The sequence below is a fragment of the Gobio gobio genome (genome assembly GCF_949357685.1).
Source record: "Gobio gobio genome assembly, chromosome: 9".
Lineage (NCBI taxonomy): Eukaryota > Metazoa > Chordata > Actinopteri > Cypriniformes > Gobionidae > Gobio > Gobio gobio.
Window position 1 is genome coordinate 48789646 of NC_137115.1, and position 21734 is coordinate 48811379.

General features: G+C 36.9%; 1 protein-coding gene across 1 annotated transcript; it reads left to right on the forward strand.

Moving 5' to 3' along the window:
- Positions 1 to 1727: 1727 nt before the first annotated feature.
- tspan3a (tetraspanin 3a) lies at positions 1728 to 21350 on the forward strand. The gene is made up of 7 exons (XM_079825029.1): positions 1728 to 2001; positions 5831 to 6022; positions 6498 to 6572; positions 9999 to 10100; positions 10196 to 10348; positions 10438 to 10521; positions 20281 to 21350. Exons 1-7 carry the CDS (start codon positions 1939 to 1941, stop codon positions 20371 to 20373), a joined length of 762 nt encoding a protein of 253 aa, XP_079681155.1. The 5' UTR covers positions 1728 to 1938; the 3' UTR covers positions 20374 to 21350.
- Positions 21351 to 21734: the final 384 nt, after the last annotated feature.

Below are 21734 nucleotides of genomic sequence, written 5' to 3' on the forward strand. Positions count from 1 at the left end.
ATATATATATATATATATATATATATATATATATATGCTTATTAGGGCTGTCAAACGATTACATCCAAAGTAAAAGTTTGTTTACATAATGTGTGTGTGTGTGTGTGTGTGTGTGTGTGTGTGTGTGTGTGTGTGTGTGTGTGTGTGTGTGTGTGTGTGTGTGTGTGTGTGTGTGTGTGTGTGTGTGTGTGTGTGTGTGTGTGTGTGTGTGTGTGTGTGTGTGTGTGTACTGTGTATAATAAGAAATATGTGCATGTATATACTGTATATATATTTATATAATTTATATAATATATAAATATTTTATATATAAATATAAAGCAATTTTACATTTAAAAGTATCAATTCCCACTGCAATTGCAAAATGAAGTAAGAAATATAAATGTCCATTATATAATGTATACAAAAAAAATGGAAAATTGTGTTCTGAACACATAGAAAAGTGTCCGTTTATATGAATTGGGCTAAAAGGGCAATACATAGAAAAGGGAAAGGGAATTTACCATGTGATATGCATTTTACAATGATTAATATGTGTATTGTATATTTATATTATTTTAAATTAATATATGTTCGCACCACCTGACATTTTCTGGGTGGTAAAATCTGAAATCTTGTTTAATAATGAATGAATGCTGTCTTAAAAGCTGTAAAACCAATATGAATCAACACCAAATATTTTTTGGCCATAAAAATGCATTTTAAAACTCTTTTGCTTAAAATTATAATTGTTTTATCTTACAAAAAAGTATTATTTTTCTTATTTGTCATTGACTCATAATGCAGTACACATGTAAACACAAACTTTTAATAGTTTGACAGCACACACACACACACACACACACACACATACACACACACACACACACACACACACACACACACACACACACACACACACACACACACACACACACACACACACACACACACACACACACACACACACACACACACACACACACACACACACACACACACACACACACATTTCTCATCAAATTCCTTCAAGACTAAATTATCTAAGCAATAGAACCAGATGTTTGTAAAGGAAAATATGTAAATCAAGATTTTTCAAAATCATTTTTTGTTCCTCTTACATGGTAGAAAGACACTAAACCAAACATGGTTAACCAACCACAAGAGGAAAAAAATGTAGAAAGAAAAAGCCCCTCAACCTTAATATAGTTTATTAAAGGAAAGCAGATTTGCATATGTGTGTAGACTCAAAATAGATTGCACTGCATTTACCTCTAATTTATTTCAAAGCTGGATGTTTATTTCTCTCTATTATATATATTTTTTTGCTAGTGCACATTTTAATATGTAATATTTCAAGGGATATTTGACCTTGCAAACCTGCAGTCATGTGTTGTATGCATGTAGGCTTGCCATTGATCTAATCGACTAGTGGTTACGCAATTCAATGATGTAACAGCAGGTGTCAGTAAAGAGATTACTTTGTTAAATCCCTTTGTGTAACTCTTGCATGTGAACCTACTTATATTATTTGTTTTGGATGGTAAGAAAAGTTGCAGTTCTTTGCCGTTCCGTTACAAAGGATTATTAAATGAAGAGTATTTGTATTTTTTGAAGAAAATGTGAGTGGTGCTTGCATGTGAAAAACATGACACAGTTTTAATCGATGCTTTGTTAAATCAACCGCTTCTAATAAAAATGTATTAATAATATAACGTCATGCCCAGTTATTTTCCTCCCTAAAATTCATTCCTCTCTCTGTCATAATCTAGGCTGCTCGCTAAATTTTGGCACAGCCAATGAGAGTGCGTCAGCTGACCGCTGTGTGGCGCTGTTCCCAGATCAGCAGATCAAACACAGCAGCAGTGGTATGGCAGCCAGGAAACAGACAGCCATCTTATAATCTGCAGCCTGTCTGTTTTATTTGCAACTCAAACAGCTTTATTCCATCTTTTAATAATGGGTCAGTGTGGGATTACCTCGTCTAAGACGGTCCTGGTGTTCCTGAACCTGATATTTTGGGTAAGTTTGGGGTGTTTGGGACTGAATTTTGGGAGTGCGTCAGTGTTGTCAGATGGACACATTCAGGGGTCGAGCAGCTGCATTATTACACACACTCCTTTAAATCAACAATTCCTTCATACACTCTGTTAAAATACAACGAATACTTTGCTATATTTGATATGGAGATTGTGTTTATATTGCATTATTTAAACGAACTGCTCGTTGCTGCGTATTGCAATGTTTGTTTACATATTCCACAATGATTCTACCTTTAAGACTTTTTACTGGATAATAAACAGTGACAGTATAAAATGACTGTTATTAATTTGTTTATTAACCTTGTATGAGTTGATGTTCTTGAAATAGCCAGCCAGCTTCTTTGTCTCCTTTAGCCAACGAGCAGGACAAGTTTTATTGTTTGGGATGTTTAACCTATTCCCCAAAAAATTGTAAGCAATCCTAATAGCAGTTTCCTCAAATTATTTCATTATCACACAAAACAACAAGGAATGTCTTTTACAAACAGTTCCTAATATGATTTAGATAAACCCAACAACTTTATTTTCTTTAATAACTGTACTCTAACATTATTTCAATGTAATACAATTCGAGTTTATAATATAATTAAGTTTTGATAAGTTAAATAAGAAGAAAATCGTATATAAAAGATAGTATATAATTATATTTTGATTAAGGATTGGTTCCAAATGGAAATGTACTGATATTAAAATACCATTTTCATGTTATAGTTGATATTTTTGTCTCTATATATAGTTTTGATCACTGTCAAACCATAGTTTTGATGTTGATGCAAATTTAGGCATTACACTAATATAATGTACAATATAAAATAAATAACCATTTATAATAAAATGTTAAACTATTCACTTTTAGGATCTGCAATCGAATATTTCTGTTTAAATTTGTAACGATTATTTTGTTCATAATATCAACAAACTAACTTGTGATTTTGTGCGTTCTGGGTTTGACAGAAATAGGGCATTGGGGGCAAAGTTTTAAATTGAGCAGTCGGATCTGTAGAAACACTACTCCACCTACTTTCCTTGTCTTTGTGCCTTTGATTAATCTCTTTAATCTGGGACTGAATGAAGTCTCCTCTTGGCAGAATGAGGTAGTATGACACTATCGTGTTCTTTTTTTAGGGATCAGGCTGCTTTATTAAATCCCTTTTCATAATTCTAGAGCCTGAGAGCTGTGCTACATTGATTCAATGGAGGTTGTACTGTTCTGTTGTAAATGGAAAGACCAAATCCCAATAAAACAAGTTTTTCCTAAAATTCCCAGAGCTCCATGCATGGAGGATACAGACCACTTATTTGTAGCCATTTGTTTTTACCATTCATTTTGGTAACACTTTATTTCGATGGTCCAACTTTAGACATTTTACTAACTATAAGTAACTTTGCAACTACATGTCTATTAATTCTCATTAGAATATTAGTTAGGGATGCACAAATATGAAAATTTTGGCCGATAGCGATTCATTCTTTATGTTTGAAAGACGATAAATCTAAATCCAAATTTTATATAATTTTTGAGAGCCTGATTACAAAAAAAAAGTCTCACTATTAAAAACCAAGTCACAAGCACACAATTATAATGTTCTTTTCATTATAATTTTATGTAGCCTATATGACGGACTTTCACTGCACATGTTGCACTTAACTGTATTTTCCTTTTTGAAGTGGTTTCTATCATATTTCAAGCAATTCAAAACCATCATGGCAAACAGTGCACTTTTGAAATGTCTCCGCTGAAAGAAATAATCCATTATTTATCGTATTTAAAGGGTTAGTTCACCCAAAAATGAAAATTCTGTCATTAATTACTCACCCTCGTTCCAAAACCCGTAAGACCTTCCTTCATCTTCGGAACACAAATTAACATGTTTTTGATGAAATGAAATCCAAAAGATTTTTTAATCTTTAGGCATAGATTTTTTTTAATCCTATAGGCAGCAACATCATTGCAACTTTCAAGGCCCAGAAAGGCAGTAAAGACATCATTAAAATAGTCCATGTGACTCCAGTGGTTCAACCTTAATGTTATGAAGCGACAAGAATAATTTTTGTGCTCAAAATAACAACTTTATTCTCTTCAACGTCGCTGCTGACGTAGTAAAACCAGTACAGCGTTTCCAGCTTCTACATCAGAACGCCGGCTCATTATTGGCTAGCTCCTTCGTCAGCATCACACGCATACGTCATGGTGCTCACGTGAACAGCATCGACCAATAATGAGCCAGCGTTCTGGCGTAGAACTCGGAAGTGCTGCAGTGTTTACACTACGTCAACAGCTATTGAGACTGACACAGATGAGAAGAAATTGTTGAATAAAGTTGTTACTTTGGGGGGGTTTTGCACACAAAAAGTATTCTCGTCGCTTCATAACATTAAGGTTGAACCACTGGAGTCACATGGACTATTTTAACGATGTCTTTCCTACCTTTCTGGGCATTGAAAGTGGTAATTACATTGCTGTCTATGGGGATTTAATCCAAAATATCTTAATTTGTGTTTAGAAAAGAGTGATTAATGACAGAATTTTCATTTTTGGATGAACTAACCCTTTAATAGATCAGTTAAATGTTCTTATTGGGCATTAACAATGAACATATATAGGCCGATACAGATATGGTGGCCTATTTATATCGTGCATCCCTAGTAATTGCGCTCAAAAACGTTGACTCTACTCTGACCAGCTGACATAAAGCATTCTTTCAATAAACGGAGAACAAATTATATCCAATTATGAAGTGTTTTCTGTGTTGACAAATCTTTCGCGATGTTCTAATAGACGGTATTCTCACACAACGCGTCTGCTAATGTCCGATTCACAACCTAAAGACTCCTTTGAATCAAATAATTTTAACAACTGGTTAAAACAACTGATTTGTTAAACTCTGAACTCATTAATCAGTGTATCATTTACTCACAACACCTCTGACATGAGAACACAAGTGTGCTTACCCAATTTAGCAAGAGTGGTTAGTGAGAATTCGTTTTAATTATCCACAGTATTTCAGCTTATTTATGTTGACAATGTATAGAAAAATAAATGGCCTAAAATCATTTACTTTAGGCTGGAGTGAGGTGTAACCAGAACAAAGTTGTTGTTAGCTAGCTGATAATTTTATTAAATTGTATATGGCTGAATTTTTTTTATTTTACCTTTTAATATTGATATGATTATATACCAAAACAATTATCTGCAAATAGTGTTAAAAAAAAAAAGAGATATCAAAATAAGATAAATAAAAACTACAAAGTGTGTGTTGTCTGTGTGTGTGAGTGACCATGTCTGTCAGTCAGCCACCACGAAGACCCTTTTTGACCCAGAAAAAACCCTGATATAGTTATGTCTGTTGTGGAGAATAAAAATAAAGTGTTTGACGATATTAAACAGTCTACTCTAATGAGAGAGTTAGCCAACATGTAGTTGCAAAGTTATAGTTAGCAGAATGTGGACCATCGAAATAAAGTGTAACCTTTATTTTGTCCTGTCTAGTTTCCTTATAAACTGATGATTATGAACTTTTCTGTGTGTTGACCTTCAATGTTGGCTCATGATTTTCTTGTTGGTCAGCGTTCCAAATACTTATGTTTTGAAAGTCAAACAAAGTGACATGAATAAAGTTGCGTTTGGCTCACTTTTATTCTGATTTACTCAGATTTTAGATTTTCTGTGAAGAGTACTGCATTCAAATCAATTGAAATTTGATTTTCGGTTGTATCTTACTCATACTGATACTGACATATCTCTTGGCATGAAATCATCATCATCATATCATTCCAGATAAGTAACTCTCTCTGTTCTCTCCTTCTAGGCCGCTGCTGGCATCCTGTGCTATGTTGGAGCCTACGTGTTCATCACGTACGATGACTATGATCATTTCTTTGAGGATGTGTACACCCTGATCCCAGCCGTTGTCATTATTGCGGTCGGAGCGCTGTTGTTCATTATTGGACTCATTGGATGCTGCGCCACTATTCGAGAGAGCCGCTGCGGTCTTGCCACGGTTAGTCAACTATTAAGTTCCCAGCACTGCGTTTTAGTGTTTTGCTTCAAGGGATAGGTCACCCCATAATTATCGTAATCTACTCTCTTCGAAATAGATACTTTCTGATACTTTTATTCCGAAAGGATGCATTAAATTGATCAAACTGACAGTAAAGACTTTTTAATATCATGATCATGTGACACTGAATGCTGGAGTAATGATGCTGAAAATTAAGATTTGACATCACAAGAAAAGAAAATACATTTTAACATGTATTAAAATAGAAAACCAAACAAAAAAGTTATTTAAATTGTAATATTTCACAATAGTACTGTATTTTTGATCAAATGAATGCAGCCTTGGTGAACATGAGACATCTTTAAAAACATTTTAACCAGTTTGTTGCTTTTGACAAGTTGAGGCGATACATGAATGGATATGATAGTTTCACGTTGTTTATACATCTTGCTTTTCTTGCATCCCTCTTTTACAGTTTGTCATCATTCTTATGCTGGTATTTGTGACTGAGGTGGTTGTGGTGGTTCTTGGCTATATTTACAGAGCAAAGGTAAGTCCTGAATTCAAAGGAAGGCCAATATTTATAGAAATAGGAGTGCCTGCATCTCTTTTGTTTTTTATGTGAAAGCCCTCTCACACCCTTAGTTTCAGGTGTTCAGAAGTGGCATGCACCTGTCTTGTGTTGTGCTGTCCTGTTTGAATAGCAATGCACGCTTTGACATAGACTAAAATATGTCTCCTCCTACATAAAGAATGGCACTAAATGTAGGAGGAGACGTCTTTTTAGTCTGTGTATCAAAGGTGGATGTCAGAGTCAGAAAATAAGGGGGTGGGGGGTGGCTGTGATGCAGTCAAAATGAATAAAAATTCCACTCTAAATTCAAAATATTATAAAAAATCATTTCATGATTTTTTTTTTTTTTTTGTGTATTTATAACATCTGATAACTTAATATTACACAAGCAAGGGTGCTGTTTTTCTGAATATCAGCCTGTTTGCAAATGTGATATTGATTTTATATTTCAATGAACAGGAAGTTCATATTTAAGCGAATTACATCTTAGACAAAACATTATACATTTTAGCTTTATTTTGCCAACAAAAATATTTCCAAAGCTACAGCAGAACCGTTGCTTGTCTCCGAGCAACAAACAGTGGTGTTTTGTTCCTGACTGAATCCACGTTTTCAAGAAATCTGTTGAGGAAATAATTCAACGAGTCACTCACTTGCTTTGTTCCTGAATGAATCAGCCGTTCGGTTGAATGAATGACTCGATGACATGCTCATTACAGTTTTTTTTATTCGCTTTGGTACTATTTTCACAAGTAAGGTGTACATTTTCAAAACTCATCGTACAAAAATCCAAACTGATCACACTTGTAACACAACAAGTCATTCTTTCAAAATCTGATGTAATGCTTTCATTCACTTGCACATATTTTCAGTCCACATAATCACTGTTTCAAACACAAGATTATTGTAATATGTAATGAGAACATTTGGTTTAATCACCAAAACACAACAGTGTGATCTTCTTTCAATTTAGTACTTTAAACAATCAGTTCATCCAACAGCAAACAATGCAAGATACATGTTTCAAATCTCCCTCGTTGCTGAATTATCTACAGTATCTACAGTAACACAGGCTACATATTCCTCATTAGAAAATACACTTGCATTACCTAACTTATGTAATTGAATCCAATGATGTTTGTAATAGTATTCAGTGTGTTATCAAAAAGGTGTGATAAAGTTATGACACAGCCATGAGGTTCTGTGCTATAACAGAGTTTGCTGCCCATACATGTTCTCACATACATGTTCTCACTGTACCATATGACTGAATCTACTGTAGTTGAGCTTTATAAGGGTGAGTTACAGTAATGTGGCAATCTCTACCATGGTAATCTGTTTACAGTATCACATGGCATACATACTGTAATGTAAAATTCTATATTTGATACCATCTGTCTCCCTTCTTCTGATTTCTGATCAATCTGATGTTACACCGTCATTGACTATTTCCACTCCCTTATACTCTATTCTGCTCTATTCACAAATTGAAAATATTTCTGTCCCACTCTCCATAGACATTATGATTTTTATACTGTTCGAAATCTATATTCTTTCCCCTTACACTACACATCAAAGAAACATTTCTGGATTTTCACATTTTCAAAAAAACTCATTCTCTATGATTTATAAGCTTGACCAAAAAATGTCCCTGCAAGGAAAAGGATTTAGGATATTGCTGTCTTTTTGTCCCCATAATGTAGAGTTTACCAGACCACAAACACACACCTTATAATCTAAGGTAAATCGCAGAAAATTTAAAAATAATTCATTTCATATGGTTATCCATTTTGGAAATTGCAAACAAAGTAGAAACTATGTTTATATAATCAATATATATAGAAATCTATTGGTGTACCAAATGATTCATTGATTAACCATTAAGATCAGTTGGATTAAATAAAAGACAAATGTATTAAACTGAACGAGAAGAGATGCAAATCAAAAGTTTGATAGTAAGAGCTTTATGAAAGGCAGTTACTGTGAATGAAACATTTATAAAGATGAAACACTTATTTTGTGTAGTGAAAAGGATACTTTGTGGTTTTGTGTATTGTACTAACACAATTGAAAATATGCTGAAATGTTTGAAAAAAGTGCACTTTTGATGATCTGTTGTGATGTTAGCACTATGAGTTTCGAAAATGTACACCTTGCTTGTGAAAATAGTACCAAAGCGAATAAAAAAAACTGTAAGACGGCGACTTGCTGCCACCTACTGCCGGTTTTAGCTTCATTTTTAAAATGTATATATTTTTTAATTACTTATTAAAAATGTTATTTTTTAAAACACTATCTCAATATTTATGCAATTGTAATAGCGTAAATACGTTCATGCCACCTCTGAGCTGCAGTACAACTAAATGCCACTTCAGATCAGTTCTGTGCCACCTCTGTAGTGCAAACATGGCTTTTGTTTATGCGTTATTTGATTGGTAACAGCTCTATAGTGTCTTGTTATTCTAATTTATATTAAATATAAGAATTTTACATAAAAGAGGATGCATTTATTTAATAAGGTTTAAAAAATTGCCCTAGAAATCAGTGTAATGGATAGTTAAAGGGTACATAACACACACAGTTTCTGCCAATCTCATATTAATCTTGAGTACCTATGAAGGATGCAATACTACTCTATATCTCCGAAGAGTCTTTAGTTTTATCATATTTATAAAAGACAGATACGCTTTACCAATTCTTTCCGAAAACAGCCGAGTTCATGGAGGCGTGCAGTGGGCGGAGCTAAAGAGTCACGAGCACACACACATGAAATACATCATGGCATTATCCCTGGATAACTTTTGATTCACTATATGTTTATGTTGTTCACATTATATACATTTACGCGTCGATTGCCAACAAAACATTTGATGCAGTTTCAACTCATGACCAGGAACAAACAAACACACTTAAAAAACTCTGTTACTGCTCCGAGAAAACAAACTGCATCCACTGTTTCCTTAACACTGGGTTATTTGAGAGGCTAATCAAGGTTATCTTTCCCTCACAACCAGAAACACACTTCTTTAGTTACTGTTGATTTTGTGATCTAAAAACACAATGACAGCGCTGCCGACGGCTTCTGTAACCCGAACAAAGCTCGTTGATGGGCTTGCTCTTGCTCTGGTTGATGTGTGCATGCGCTCACCCGGGAGAAGTGCCCAAACAAGCAATTGCGCCCTTTATGACGTCATACAGGGCCATACTCAAAAAAATCGAACCGAAACATATTAGATTCCTGAAGGAGTGTATTTGGCACAGAAAAACTCTGTCATACGTCAACTTGTTTGAAATTTTGGCCATGTTTAGCATGTGAAACCAACTCTTTAACAGTGTAAATAAGTCTGAATGTATGAAATAGCATTAGACTTTAATGTCTGTCACTTGTGAATATGTTTCTAGGTAGAAGATGAGGTCAATCATTCCATCCAGAAAGTGTATAATGAATACAACGGCACCAACACGGATGCACCCAGCCGCGCTATTGACTATGTGCAGAGACAGGTGAGACTGCTTTATGAGATGGACAAAACATTCAGTTATTGTACTTTCAATAAATCGGTTCCCGACCCTAATAAAATCACCATAATGTTGTAAAGCTCCATTGCTGCGGCATCAGCAACTACTTAGACTGGAAGAACACCAGCTGGTTTAAGGAGTCTAGGAACAACAGCGTGCCACTGAGCTGCTGCAAACCCAACGTGAGCAACTGCACCGGCTCCCTCTCCCGTCCCGGAGACCTCTACCCTGAGGTGAGAGGAGTTATGTGTGCTTGTGAGTGTAGCCGACGAAGCAAAGGAAGTCTGAATGAGATGTTAATATATCCGTTGAACCACCTTAGGGATGTGAAGCCCTGGTTGTGAAGAAACTGAAAGAGATCATGATGTACGTCATCTGGGCCGCTCTGACGTTTGCTGCAATTCAGGTATGCTGTTCTGAATTATTTTTTATTTTTTTTGGTCTGACATTATCTTGTATAAATAGTGAAATACATCTCAGGTAAAATATGTCTTTAATTTCTTTCTTTTTTGTGTGTGCAAGTATAGTGCTGTTTCAGTGTTATTAGTCATGAAAATGCTTAGACTTATAACTGTTTAGTAGAGATGCATGATTAATTGTTACATTTTCAAACACCCATGCAATCTTATTCCTAAATGACAGCGATTTGGCTGTGTCTATTAAGCCTTTAACAAGTACGATCACATTTGAACATTCAGATCTGCGTTCGCACTGCCGCTGAGACCGAGTGAGCAGTTGTCATGTATAGGTATGAAACAGCTTCTTTTCGACCGACCACACAGTATCATTATTTCTGTTACAATAATTAATATTATCACAGAAGTACTGGGATAAAGGTTAATAGTGTGGATATAAACACTGATGTCTATGGAAGCGTCCCAAATCACCTTTTGAAAGGGACTTGACGCTGCAAATAAAGATAGCCAATAAGAAAAGTCAGTTACATCATTACGCCAGTAGGTGGCGACATGTTACATGTACATTACATGTCATTTTCTTTAGTTGTCTATTCAGGATCATGGAAGAATCATTATCTTGATTTTATTTTAAACAAGAAGTTAAAGTTGCAAGTTTAGCATGCATTTGTGAGCACTTTAACATGTTGCTTTAACCCTCTGGGGTACTTCAAAAATGACCCGAAGCGTTTTATAAAATTAAAAAAATTGGTGACTTTATTGGTACTTGGTATATGAACACCCAAAAAAATTGGGGACAGGATTTGAAAAGTCTAAGTGGTCGAAAAAAAAAAGTCACACTCAGGACCTTCGGGTCAAAAATGACCCCCATAGGAAATGAATGGGAAATTGGCTTTTTTGTGCAGACAATCTACAAATCAGCCAGGATGCTGAAAAAAAGGACTCAACAGTGAAGAGGTGAATCTCTAAAACATCAAGAGTGCAAAACAGACAAAAAAACTCACACACACACACTTATACACACAAAAACAAACGCACACTTCAAATGACCATTTAATATATAATAACAGATTCTCAAAGACTATTTTTGTCATGTTTTTTAAATGGTAATTTGAAGTGCCAGTTTTACTTTATAATACAGTCAAACCTGAACATTGCATTAGAAAGAGAACAAATAGAAAGCATTTTGTTACCCATTGTTACTGACAACAATGTTATTCATTATTATTTGTTATTCATTGATTTTATTTCACATATTTTCACATTTCTCTGTTACAGTTTCACCAGTCTCTTATTTCCCTATATGTGTTTGTGTGTGTGTGAGTGTGTCTATTTTGCAACCTTGATGGCTTACAGTCTCATGCTTTCATTGCTGTACACTTTATTTTGATGACATTGATGAATAATTGCTTTTATTTCATACATTTCCCAAAATTAGCTTTTGGAATGATGCGCGTTAATTTGTGTGTGCGTGTATTTTTGTGTGTGTGTTTTTTTTGTCTGTTTTGCACTCTTGATGTTTTAAAGATTCACCCCTTCACTGTTGTTGTTCACTGTTTTTTCTGCATTCTGGCTGATTTGTAGATTGTATGCACAAAAAAACTAATTTCCCATCCATTTCCTATGGGGGTCATTTTTGACCCGAAGGTCCTGAGTGTGACTATTTTTTTTACGACCACTTAGACTTCTTCAAATCCTGTCCCCAATTTTTGGGGTGTTCATATACCAAGTACCAATAAAGTCACCAAGTTTCAAAGCTATGATTTTTAATTTGTTTTTATAAAACGCAAGATCCACTATAGTGGTAAAAATGTGCTATTGCGTGATAAAAATGCTAAATGTGTCCCCCGGCTGGAACCGATCTCATTTAAAAAATTGCTTTCATGAGGCCTAGGCTTGACTCTAAAATGAAATACAGCTTTAATGATTAAAAACAAAATTATATATATATCAGTGTTTCCCACAGATTAGAAACCAATTTGTGGTTGTGGGCGGGCGGGCGGGGTATTTGGGGTTGGTGATTGGCACAAATTTCGATTTATTTGTTTTATAACTTAAAAATAAGTTTGCCTTTTTAGCACTATTTCAAACTATTTTAAATGATATTTGCTCACATTCATTAATATTCACTTGTGGGTGTGCTTGTATAAGTATCATTAAAAATATTAGGATGCAAGTTATTAATGTTTTAAAATTTCACATTTAAAGAAATCTAGTGTTTGATGGAAGCCATGTTAATCTTGGACTAAATCGGCCACCGTAGGAGTTGAAACGAAATCGGAATTGAGAGGAACAGAAACTAAAATTCACTGGATGGTCATATACCTTTTCACCACTAGATGGGGGAAAATATCACACAGTGTAGCTTTAAGCTTGTTGGCTGGTTTTTGGAGTAGTGGAGTAATGGAGAATGAGGGTACATAGGGCAAATCGGACAGCGGTAAGTTCATTCATCAGGGCGCGGCTCTCACAGTGCGTTGAGAGTACACAGTCTGGTTGAGTGAGAGAACGATTCAAAAGCATAAGGAGTTTCTCGTTTGCTCTCGAAATGCTCTCGCGGGACTTTGCTGTCATACGCCGATCGGGCATCGAACAAGCATATTCTCCAGCGCGTACATCTACTGTACACTTGTTATTGCGGTGCATGGTGGGATTGAATGAGTGCACTCAAAAACGTCCACTATTGTTTCGGACACCACTACAAATGGATGTTCACTCAAATAGTGCCCTATTTAAGGGTATAGGGGGCGATTTCGAACACAGCCTTTGTCAGGCCGCCACGGACACGCCCTTCAGCGGAAACTCAAGATCTTAAGGGCTAATTTTCATTTTAAAGGGTAACTAAACCCTAAACCAACTTTTTTTAGTTAATGATCTGTAATACTGGGGCTTTATTAATGCTGTTCATTGATTCGAGTAAATGTTTTGACATTTGAGTATAAAGTGTTTTAATTCTATAAAATATGGTGTAAAACCGCCAAAGTGCTGCCCTCTTAAGGTTGAACGCTGGCTACTGCAGTTGAATTTTCCTATTGGACGTTGTGGTACATCGTGACGTAGGATGGTACCTCCAACGGCTCACTATCCGCGCCCCTGGCGCGAGCTCACCACGCCCTCAGAACTGTTTCCCCCAATCACATGATGAGAACGGCTTCACTCCAGTATGAACTGTCATATTACATGAAGTAAACATTATGAATGAAACTCACTTGACACTTGCTTTAACATTGTATTGAAGAAAATACGGTTGAATAATGCAGTTGTCAGTACACGTCAGGCTTTTCTTGCGATATTATTGCCGCCCGTCATGTGTACAGATCATTTTCATACATGAGACGCGCTTTCAAACCCTGACACGCAAGTGGTTGCCGCGGACGCAGATAGATTAGGTCAGTTCTCTTGCGCGGCTGCTTCACTAGCATCGTCGGCATCGGGAGTTAACGCAGTTTGAGCAGCGGCTCGCATTGATAAGGCTCCGGGTTTGTGTCTGTTACAGACAATCCACCCTCCTCCACTTCAGGTGAAGGTAAGAGAAATGACCGCTCTGTTGCAAAGCTGGCGTCACTCCAGTCATTCTCCATCTTTGCGACTCGCGAGTCTGACAGCTGTCAATCAATCCGTCACTGCGGGTCTCAGGTGCACGCCCTCCGCTCAGCCCCGCCCTCGGTTTGTCCCCTCTGTGTCCGCCGGGCTCTGCCCACTTTTCCAGCATTTTTTGAAAATTGCCAGTGGGTGGAGTTAAGCTCTGAGCAGGGGTTTAGTTACCCTTTAAAGTGAACTATTCCTTTATTTCCTTTTTATATACTTAAAAGGTGGTTCTTCAATGAAGTAAATATTATACATCTAAGGGGTTCAGCTGAGAACCCTTTGCTTGAAACAATAGTACACACTCTTTTCTCCCCGTCAGACAGAGTTCAAGCACTAAAGCACTCGGCAGCGTCAGTGTGTGCTTTTGTTGCCCTGTGGCCGCTGAATCACAGACTTTGACATTCAAACTGTTCCAAATACCCTCTGGGCATAAAGGCAAATCAGACAGTGTCTTGGCAAGGCCAGCACATGCCCGTGACTTGCACATGATTACTGACACAGTCTGCCTGAATTAACAGCAGGAAACAGGGCAGTAGGTTAGGTTGTTCTTGGCAAACTTACACCACATGTTCTCAGGGGTTATTTGACTTGGTTTTCCCTTTCATTTTTTTTTATCACTGTCTGAACTTTAGATTAAATTTGTCGGCGTCCGTGTGAAGAAAGTCTCTCACATTTATAGACCTTTGTCACAGAGGCAATTTGACATTAAAGCTATAGTATTGCAAGCATGTGCATTACCCGCCACAACCTTTTTGTTACCATTTGTTCTGAAATAGAGCGGCTGTGTGGCACTTTTAGTAACATCAGTGCAGTAATTCTAGACGCTTCTGGCTTATTGTGTGCTGAGGGCGGGCAGCAGTGGTCTCATCTTCCTTTTGTGTCCATCGTCTTTCTCTCCGTATGCTAGGCATGTGCAATATATATTGGTACCATAATGGTTATCAGATGATATAAACATTTTGAGAGATTTATTTAATATTGTTCAACAGTTTTTGAAAAGCTACTAAAGTCATTCAGTCAAGAGTAGTGGGTGATTTTTCTGTTTCTCTTTTATTGTTTGATTCATATTAACAGCATATATAGCAATAGGTGTCTTCACTTTAATACACAGATCTAATATACACATGCCCTTTCTTTCCCTGCTGTTTACGTTCAGACAGACCGATTGTGTTAATGTGGACTTTGTGTTTTTGACATAACCTTGTGTGTATTTGACAGTTTAAGCGCAATAAGACATTGAAGAGAAGTTTAATACTTACGGGACGCTCCATCTGACATCCAGCTTTCTGTGTGCGTGCTTCAGCTGTGTGCGCTCAGAAAACTATATCAGAAGTTTAGACTGAATGGCTTTAAAATGAGATGATAAACTTTCATGATGGTGAAGAACTAGGGCTGTACGATTAATCGAAAAATAACCAAAACCCAACATTCAGATCCTCTAACCGACGTATTTTTCCCATGTCGGTTATTTCGGTTTTCACGTGACTCCGCCCCGTCAGTCACATCAAGTGCAGTTTTCTGGCACACAGAGATGCAGGAGCAGTTATCTGTGTTTATAGATGCCCAGAATCACTATAGTAACTACATGTTTTACACAGTTTATACAGGTCAGTTTATTGCTGTTCTTATAGCCTACGCGCTGACACACACACACACACACACACAGAGAGAGACGGCGCGCGCAAGCCCCGAAGCCGCTTTCACTTTCGTGCTCATAAAGTTTGTCAAGTATGCGTTTAAAGGCTTGCCAGTTTCAACATTTAAAGCGATTGTGCACTATTCAAAAACAACAATACGGAAAACTTATCCGTTCAGTGCTCAGCTTCTTTCTGTGACACAGAGCCGTGTCGCGTCTCTGATAACGCGCGCGCGCCCTGAAGGCAGATCTTTCACCTGCGTCCTCACAAAGCTTGTCATTTGTATGTGGTTTAAGCCCTGCCAGTTTGAACATTAAAGCGAGTTTCGACCATCAGATGTGTATTATGTTGAACTAATGCCTGATATTTTGTGACAAACGAACACTCAGACAGAAGCTCGCACATCCCGTGAAGATCGCACGCAGAGGAGCACAGAAAACGCAGTGTCAACGTCAACGCCGTCCTGTGACTAAAGTAAAGTCACTGAAGTAGCTCAGAAACTCAACCGTTATAGGCATACATTTTAATACCTTTTGAAGTAAGTACAAACCACAGCTTAATAATGAATAGAGACGGTATGAGTAATTCACACACAATCACTCTCTCATTGATGCATTCAGATAAATGTAATCTAGGTCTACTACTGTGCTAATGTATCTGTATCTGATGTACAACAAGCAGAAATCTGCCCCATAGACAATAACTGCTGAAAGAGAACCGTTTCCTTCAAGTGTTTTAAAATCACAAAGAAATGCACTTTTTCATTAGGAAAAAAAATACAACCTTTAATAGTAGAAAATATTTACAGTACAAACCTTATCAGTGAACTTACTCAAAACCTTATGAGGGCATAAAAAAAAGAAGCAAAATAATCGTTCATTAATCGTAATCGAGGTCAAATGTTCAATTAATCGAGGTTTTTATTTTTGGTCAAATCGTTACAGCCCTATGAAGAACTGCAATGTCACGTGACCGTGACCATGAAAGAGATGATAATCAAAAGCAAACAGATGTTTTAGTTTTTGGCAGAGTATCCGAGGCACAAGCTGTACAGGCTCCGCCCTCTTCTGGAAAGCAGGGCGGGGAGCAGCAGCTCATTTGCATTTAAAGATGCATGCATGAAAACAGCATGTTTTTCCTTCCACTGGGCATTTACAACATGGTACAATAAATAATCTTTGGGGTATTTTAAACTGTCACAGACAAATTCTGGGGACAAAAAGGGGCATAATATGTCCAGCTTTTAGATGGATCCTGATGCTTTTGTAGGTTGAGTTGAATCTGCAATCTCTGACCCAGTTTGTTTGCTGGCTTTCATGGCTGCAATGCGCTGTGTTTTCCACCAACTAGCAACCCGGGGTGTCGAAATACTATTTGGGTAAATTGGCAGTGGGTGGGATCACACAGACCAAAAAAAAAACACACATTATAACACTGAACATGCACTTTAAAGTAGAATAACCGGTTGTAGCATTGTTTTTCTGAGAAACAAGTATGTGAACTTGGCATGTTTACTAAATCTCTTAACTCCTTGGCTGCACCAAACACAGGAGAAAGGATGTTTACAAAAAAGAAAATGGTACCCAACCCCTGCTTTTTTCACACTATTTACAGAAAAAGGACAACACATGCCACAATAAAGAAATAAAGAAACTAGTGGAGAACTAAACAGTGACAAAACGGGTCCAAATGAGTACTCTTTACAAAAACAGTTTTACAGAACACAAGAAAACTAAATCACTAGTCACTCTCTCAATACAACACGCCAACATCCTACAAAGGATGCTCCTCTCCAGTCAGCCAATCCCAGGGTTCATCTCGGAGCAATCAAGGCAGAACCACCTGAGGTCCTGTTTACATGTGGTGTTAAGATGCGTTTTGGTCGATCGGATCACAAGTGGACGACGCTAATACAGATGTAAACGGGGTCTAAAACGTTTTGAGCTTGTCCACTTTCAACCATTTCCAGAAGACGTCGAAAACACATTTGTCTGGATTGCTTTCATAGTGTAAACGCACATGATCAAATGTGTTTGAACCGCCACAGAAGACCGCCTACTTACCTAATGCGTAAACATTATAGGAACTTTGTTGGCTGGAGACCCCAGTTTGATTTGAAGATGAAAAACGTCCCAAGCACAATGTTCTCTCACCATTCCTGATTTCTAACACGCACTCAAACCGTTCGGCTTGTCTTGCGGATATTAGAGCAGAAACGAAAGCTGCTGCTCTGTATGTTTTTAGTTTAGTTTAGTTTATTAGTTTATAATGACGTGGACAGTCCCTTTTTTATAAAAAGAGCAGCTTTAGCCTCTACGGCTAATTTCCAGCTGTAGTCCCCGGCCAGTTGTTAATAGGCATACATCAAGTAAAATAAATTACAATTATATTTACAACAGGGCTAAGCAAGATGGTGTAAGATGTACAAATGTGTGACACACACACACTTGAGGCAAGCACAAACAAACAAGCACCAGTTGCAAAGACAAACAAACAATACAAGCACAAACAAACAAGCACCAATTGCAAAGACATAAAAGCAGTTCATGCATTAAAACAGTTCAAATTTGCGTACAAAATAATCATACAAAAGCCACATTGAGACACAAGACCTAACATTGAGGCAGGCAACAAAAGTCTAATGGCAGCAACATGACCATGTCACATCACAAACACATCCCATCTGTCAGATTAATGTGTGCAGTTATAATTGTCGGACAGCCAGTTTTTAAGGTGTGTAGTAAAGGAGGAATACGTATGTATTTCTTTTATTTTAATGGGCAATGAGTTCCAGTTTCGTATTGCTGTGACAGAAAATGATAATTGACCAAATGTGCTTTTCCTGAATGGGATAAGAAGGTCCCCTCGTGTAGTGCTTCTGGTGCTCTGACTGCTATTATTACGTTGGATTATGAGTGAATTTAAGGGAGCAGGAGCAGTATTATGGAAGATTTTATAGACCAGACAGATATTTTTATATTTGATTACATCTTCCCAGCTTAGCAGTTTGTGGTTATTAAGAATAATACAATGGTGTGAACTGTTAGGCTTCTGGTCCAAGACTTTAAGAGTTTTTTTAAAAAGAATTGCTAATGGTTTTAGTGATAATTTGTTAATTTGTCCCCAGCTTGTCAGACAATATGTTAGATGTGACATAATCATGGCATCCAAAAAATAATTTGGCAGCATTAAAAGTAAGTGCATTTCTAATATATCTAAAATTAGCTAAGATAAACTTGACCCTATTGCACACTTTCTTAATATGTGCTTTAAAAGAAAGATTAGAGTCAATAATTACGCCCAAATACTTAAATTGTGGCACGATACTAATGTTTTGACCCGAAATTGTTATATTTGACACAAGGTTACATTGCCTCTTTGTGAAGAACATTCCCACAGTTTTATCTACATTTAATTGGAGACACGAACGATTTAGCCAATTGGTGATCTGATCCATAGCTATGGTCAGTTTGGCAGCAGCCAGATGTTTTGTTTTGGCATGCACATAAATGACAGTGTCATCCGCATACATTAGTGTATTAATATCAGGGCAAACTGATGGCAGATTATTAATATATAGACTAAACAAAAGCGGGCCAAGTATAGATCCTTGTGGTACGCCTGTGAATAAATTAAGAGCTGATGAACGATGGTTATTCACAGAAACATATTGAGTTCTACCAGTTAAATATGACTTGATCCATTTAATTGCAGAAGGAGAGAAATTAAAAGTAGAGAGTTTAGCAAGAAGGACCTGATGGTTGACTGTGTCAAAAGCTTTACGAAGGTCTAAGAACACAGCACCGACAACACCTCCCTTGTCAACCATTGCTCGTACAGTCTCTAAAAAGAAACAGTTAGCTGTTTCTGCAGAGTGATGGGCTCTGAAACCAAACTGCATCGGGTGAAGAGTAAATGGACTATTATTAAGGAAAGAGACAAGCTGCTCTGATACATATTTTTCAACAACCTTGGAGACCACAGGTAGAATACTAATTGGACGGTAGTTAGATATGTTCAGAGGGTCATTTGACTTAAATATGGGAATTACAATTGCAGTCTTCCAAATAGTTTTTGGAAGACTTTTCCGTCGTCTACGGACACGTTCATATGTAAATTGCGTGAGCTTATTTCGGCCATTAGATCGAACGATCTGAAAAAACACATACGTTTACCCGTCCATAAACCTTCCCCTCGGGTTCAGGACAGAAGTGGTTGAAAGTGGACAAAAGAGACGGGAATGTCTCCCTCGTCTACTTGTGTTTCAGTCGATCAAAACTCATTTAAATTATCATACAGTAACAATGTGGGCATTAGATTAGTAATTAGATCAGGAATTTAGTTTATGTGGTTAATTTAGTTTACTAATTAGTTTTATTTGGATATTTAGTTGAAAAACTCAGCCCCGCCCTCAGTTGTCCCCTCTGTCTCCGCTGGGCCCTGCCCACTTTTCCATCATTTTTCAAATATTGCCAGTGGGTTGAGTTACCCTTTAACTCAAAACTTATTTTTTTTCCCCTCTAGATGCTGGGAATGCTGTGCGCTAGTGTGGTGCTGTGTCGCAGAAGCCGGGACCCGGCCTATGAGCTCCTTATCACTGGAGGGACGTATGCATGAGAACACCACCTAGCAGACAGACTCTCTCTTTTCATGCACGCACAAACAGTCTCACACACACACACACACACACACACACACACACACACACACTGGGCTCAGGGTTCTGTCGGTGTGAGGTGGCACACTGGATATGCCCTAATTTATCTCTTTCTACACACCTCACACAGGGTTTGCTCACACAATTCACTGGTGATGGGTGAAACGAAGCGCATTATATTTATTTATACAGTATATGTCACTGAAAATGACTGCATTTTAATTTAAACCTTTGTCTTTCTCTAAAAGGCGTTGGGCCAGACTGCAAAATGGTGAACGGCCAGTTTTTAATCCCGTTGAGAAGACGTTAACACATGTATCGATAACACTTTCTCTTCCTTGTCTCTATTATATGGAGTGGAAGACGCTGTTATTGTATGGAATAATATGTGGAATGTATGCTTTCCTCATTTGTTAGTTTGCACTATGTGTACGGTTTAGTTCTATATTACAAAAACCAAGGTGGTAAATAGCTGGGATGGGGAAATGATGTGTCCGCTGTCTCAGATGTCACCCATCACCAGTCCGCTGCTCAGGGACAGTGGCAGTGTGAGAGACAGGTCTGGATTGACCACACAATATTACTTGGCATTATGGGTCCAATCGTACAGCTAAAGTAAACTGTGTTCAAAATGGGGTTCACACCGGGTTTACATGTAAAGTGTAAAGAGGTTTGGGGGACGCTCTACATGCACTACCTTAAAGTTACCGAACGTATATTCTTTTCCTCCTTTTTCCGTTGCTTACAGTGTGAACATTTACTAGTCTAGTAATATATCGTTTAAAGTTAGTTTGGATAACGTGTAGGTATGTAGAACAGGGTCAACAGTGTATTAGTTTCAATGAATGTACATAGGGAGGAAAAATTGTGAAATAAGCTTGCAATTTCGATCTAAAAATAAATGTTTCATAAGTTGACACCTATATTGTTTCATTTCACTGATGTTAATCATTTCTGGCTTGAATGTTGTGGGTGTGAAATTGCAACATGCAGGTACTTTAAAGCAAGACTTCACAGAAATACAACCAAACTGCCAAACTTACAACCAAAAGTAAAACGGTCACAAACGGGTAAAAAAAGTGTGACAATTTAAAAATGGTAAGAATTTTTGTTGTAATAAGTTAATTCTACAAAAAAATATTACTTGTATAGTATAAAAGGGACTTGTATAATATAAATTATACATGCATAATATAAATTATATTATTACAATTAAAATAACTTTTCTTTTTTATTTAATTTATTTTAAGTTTATGAAAATGATTTATGAATAATATTTTATAAAAAAAAATTTTTTTTGAAACATGTTGAATTCTAAAAC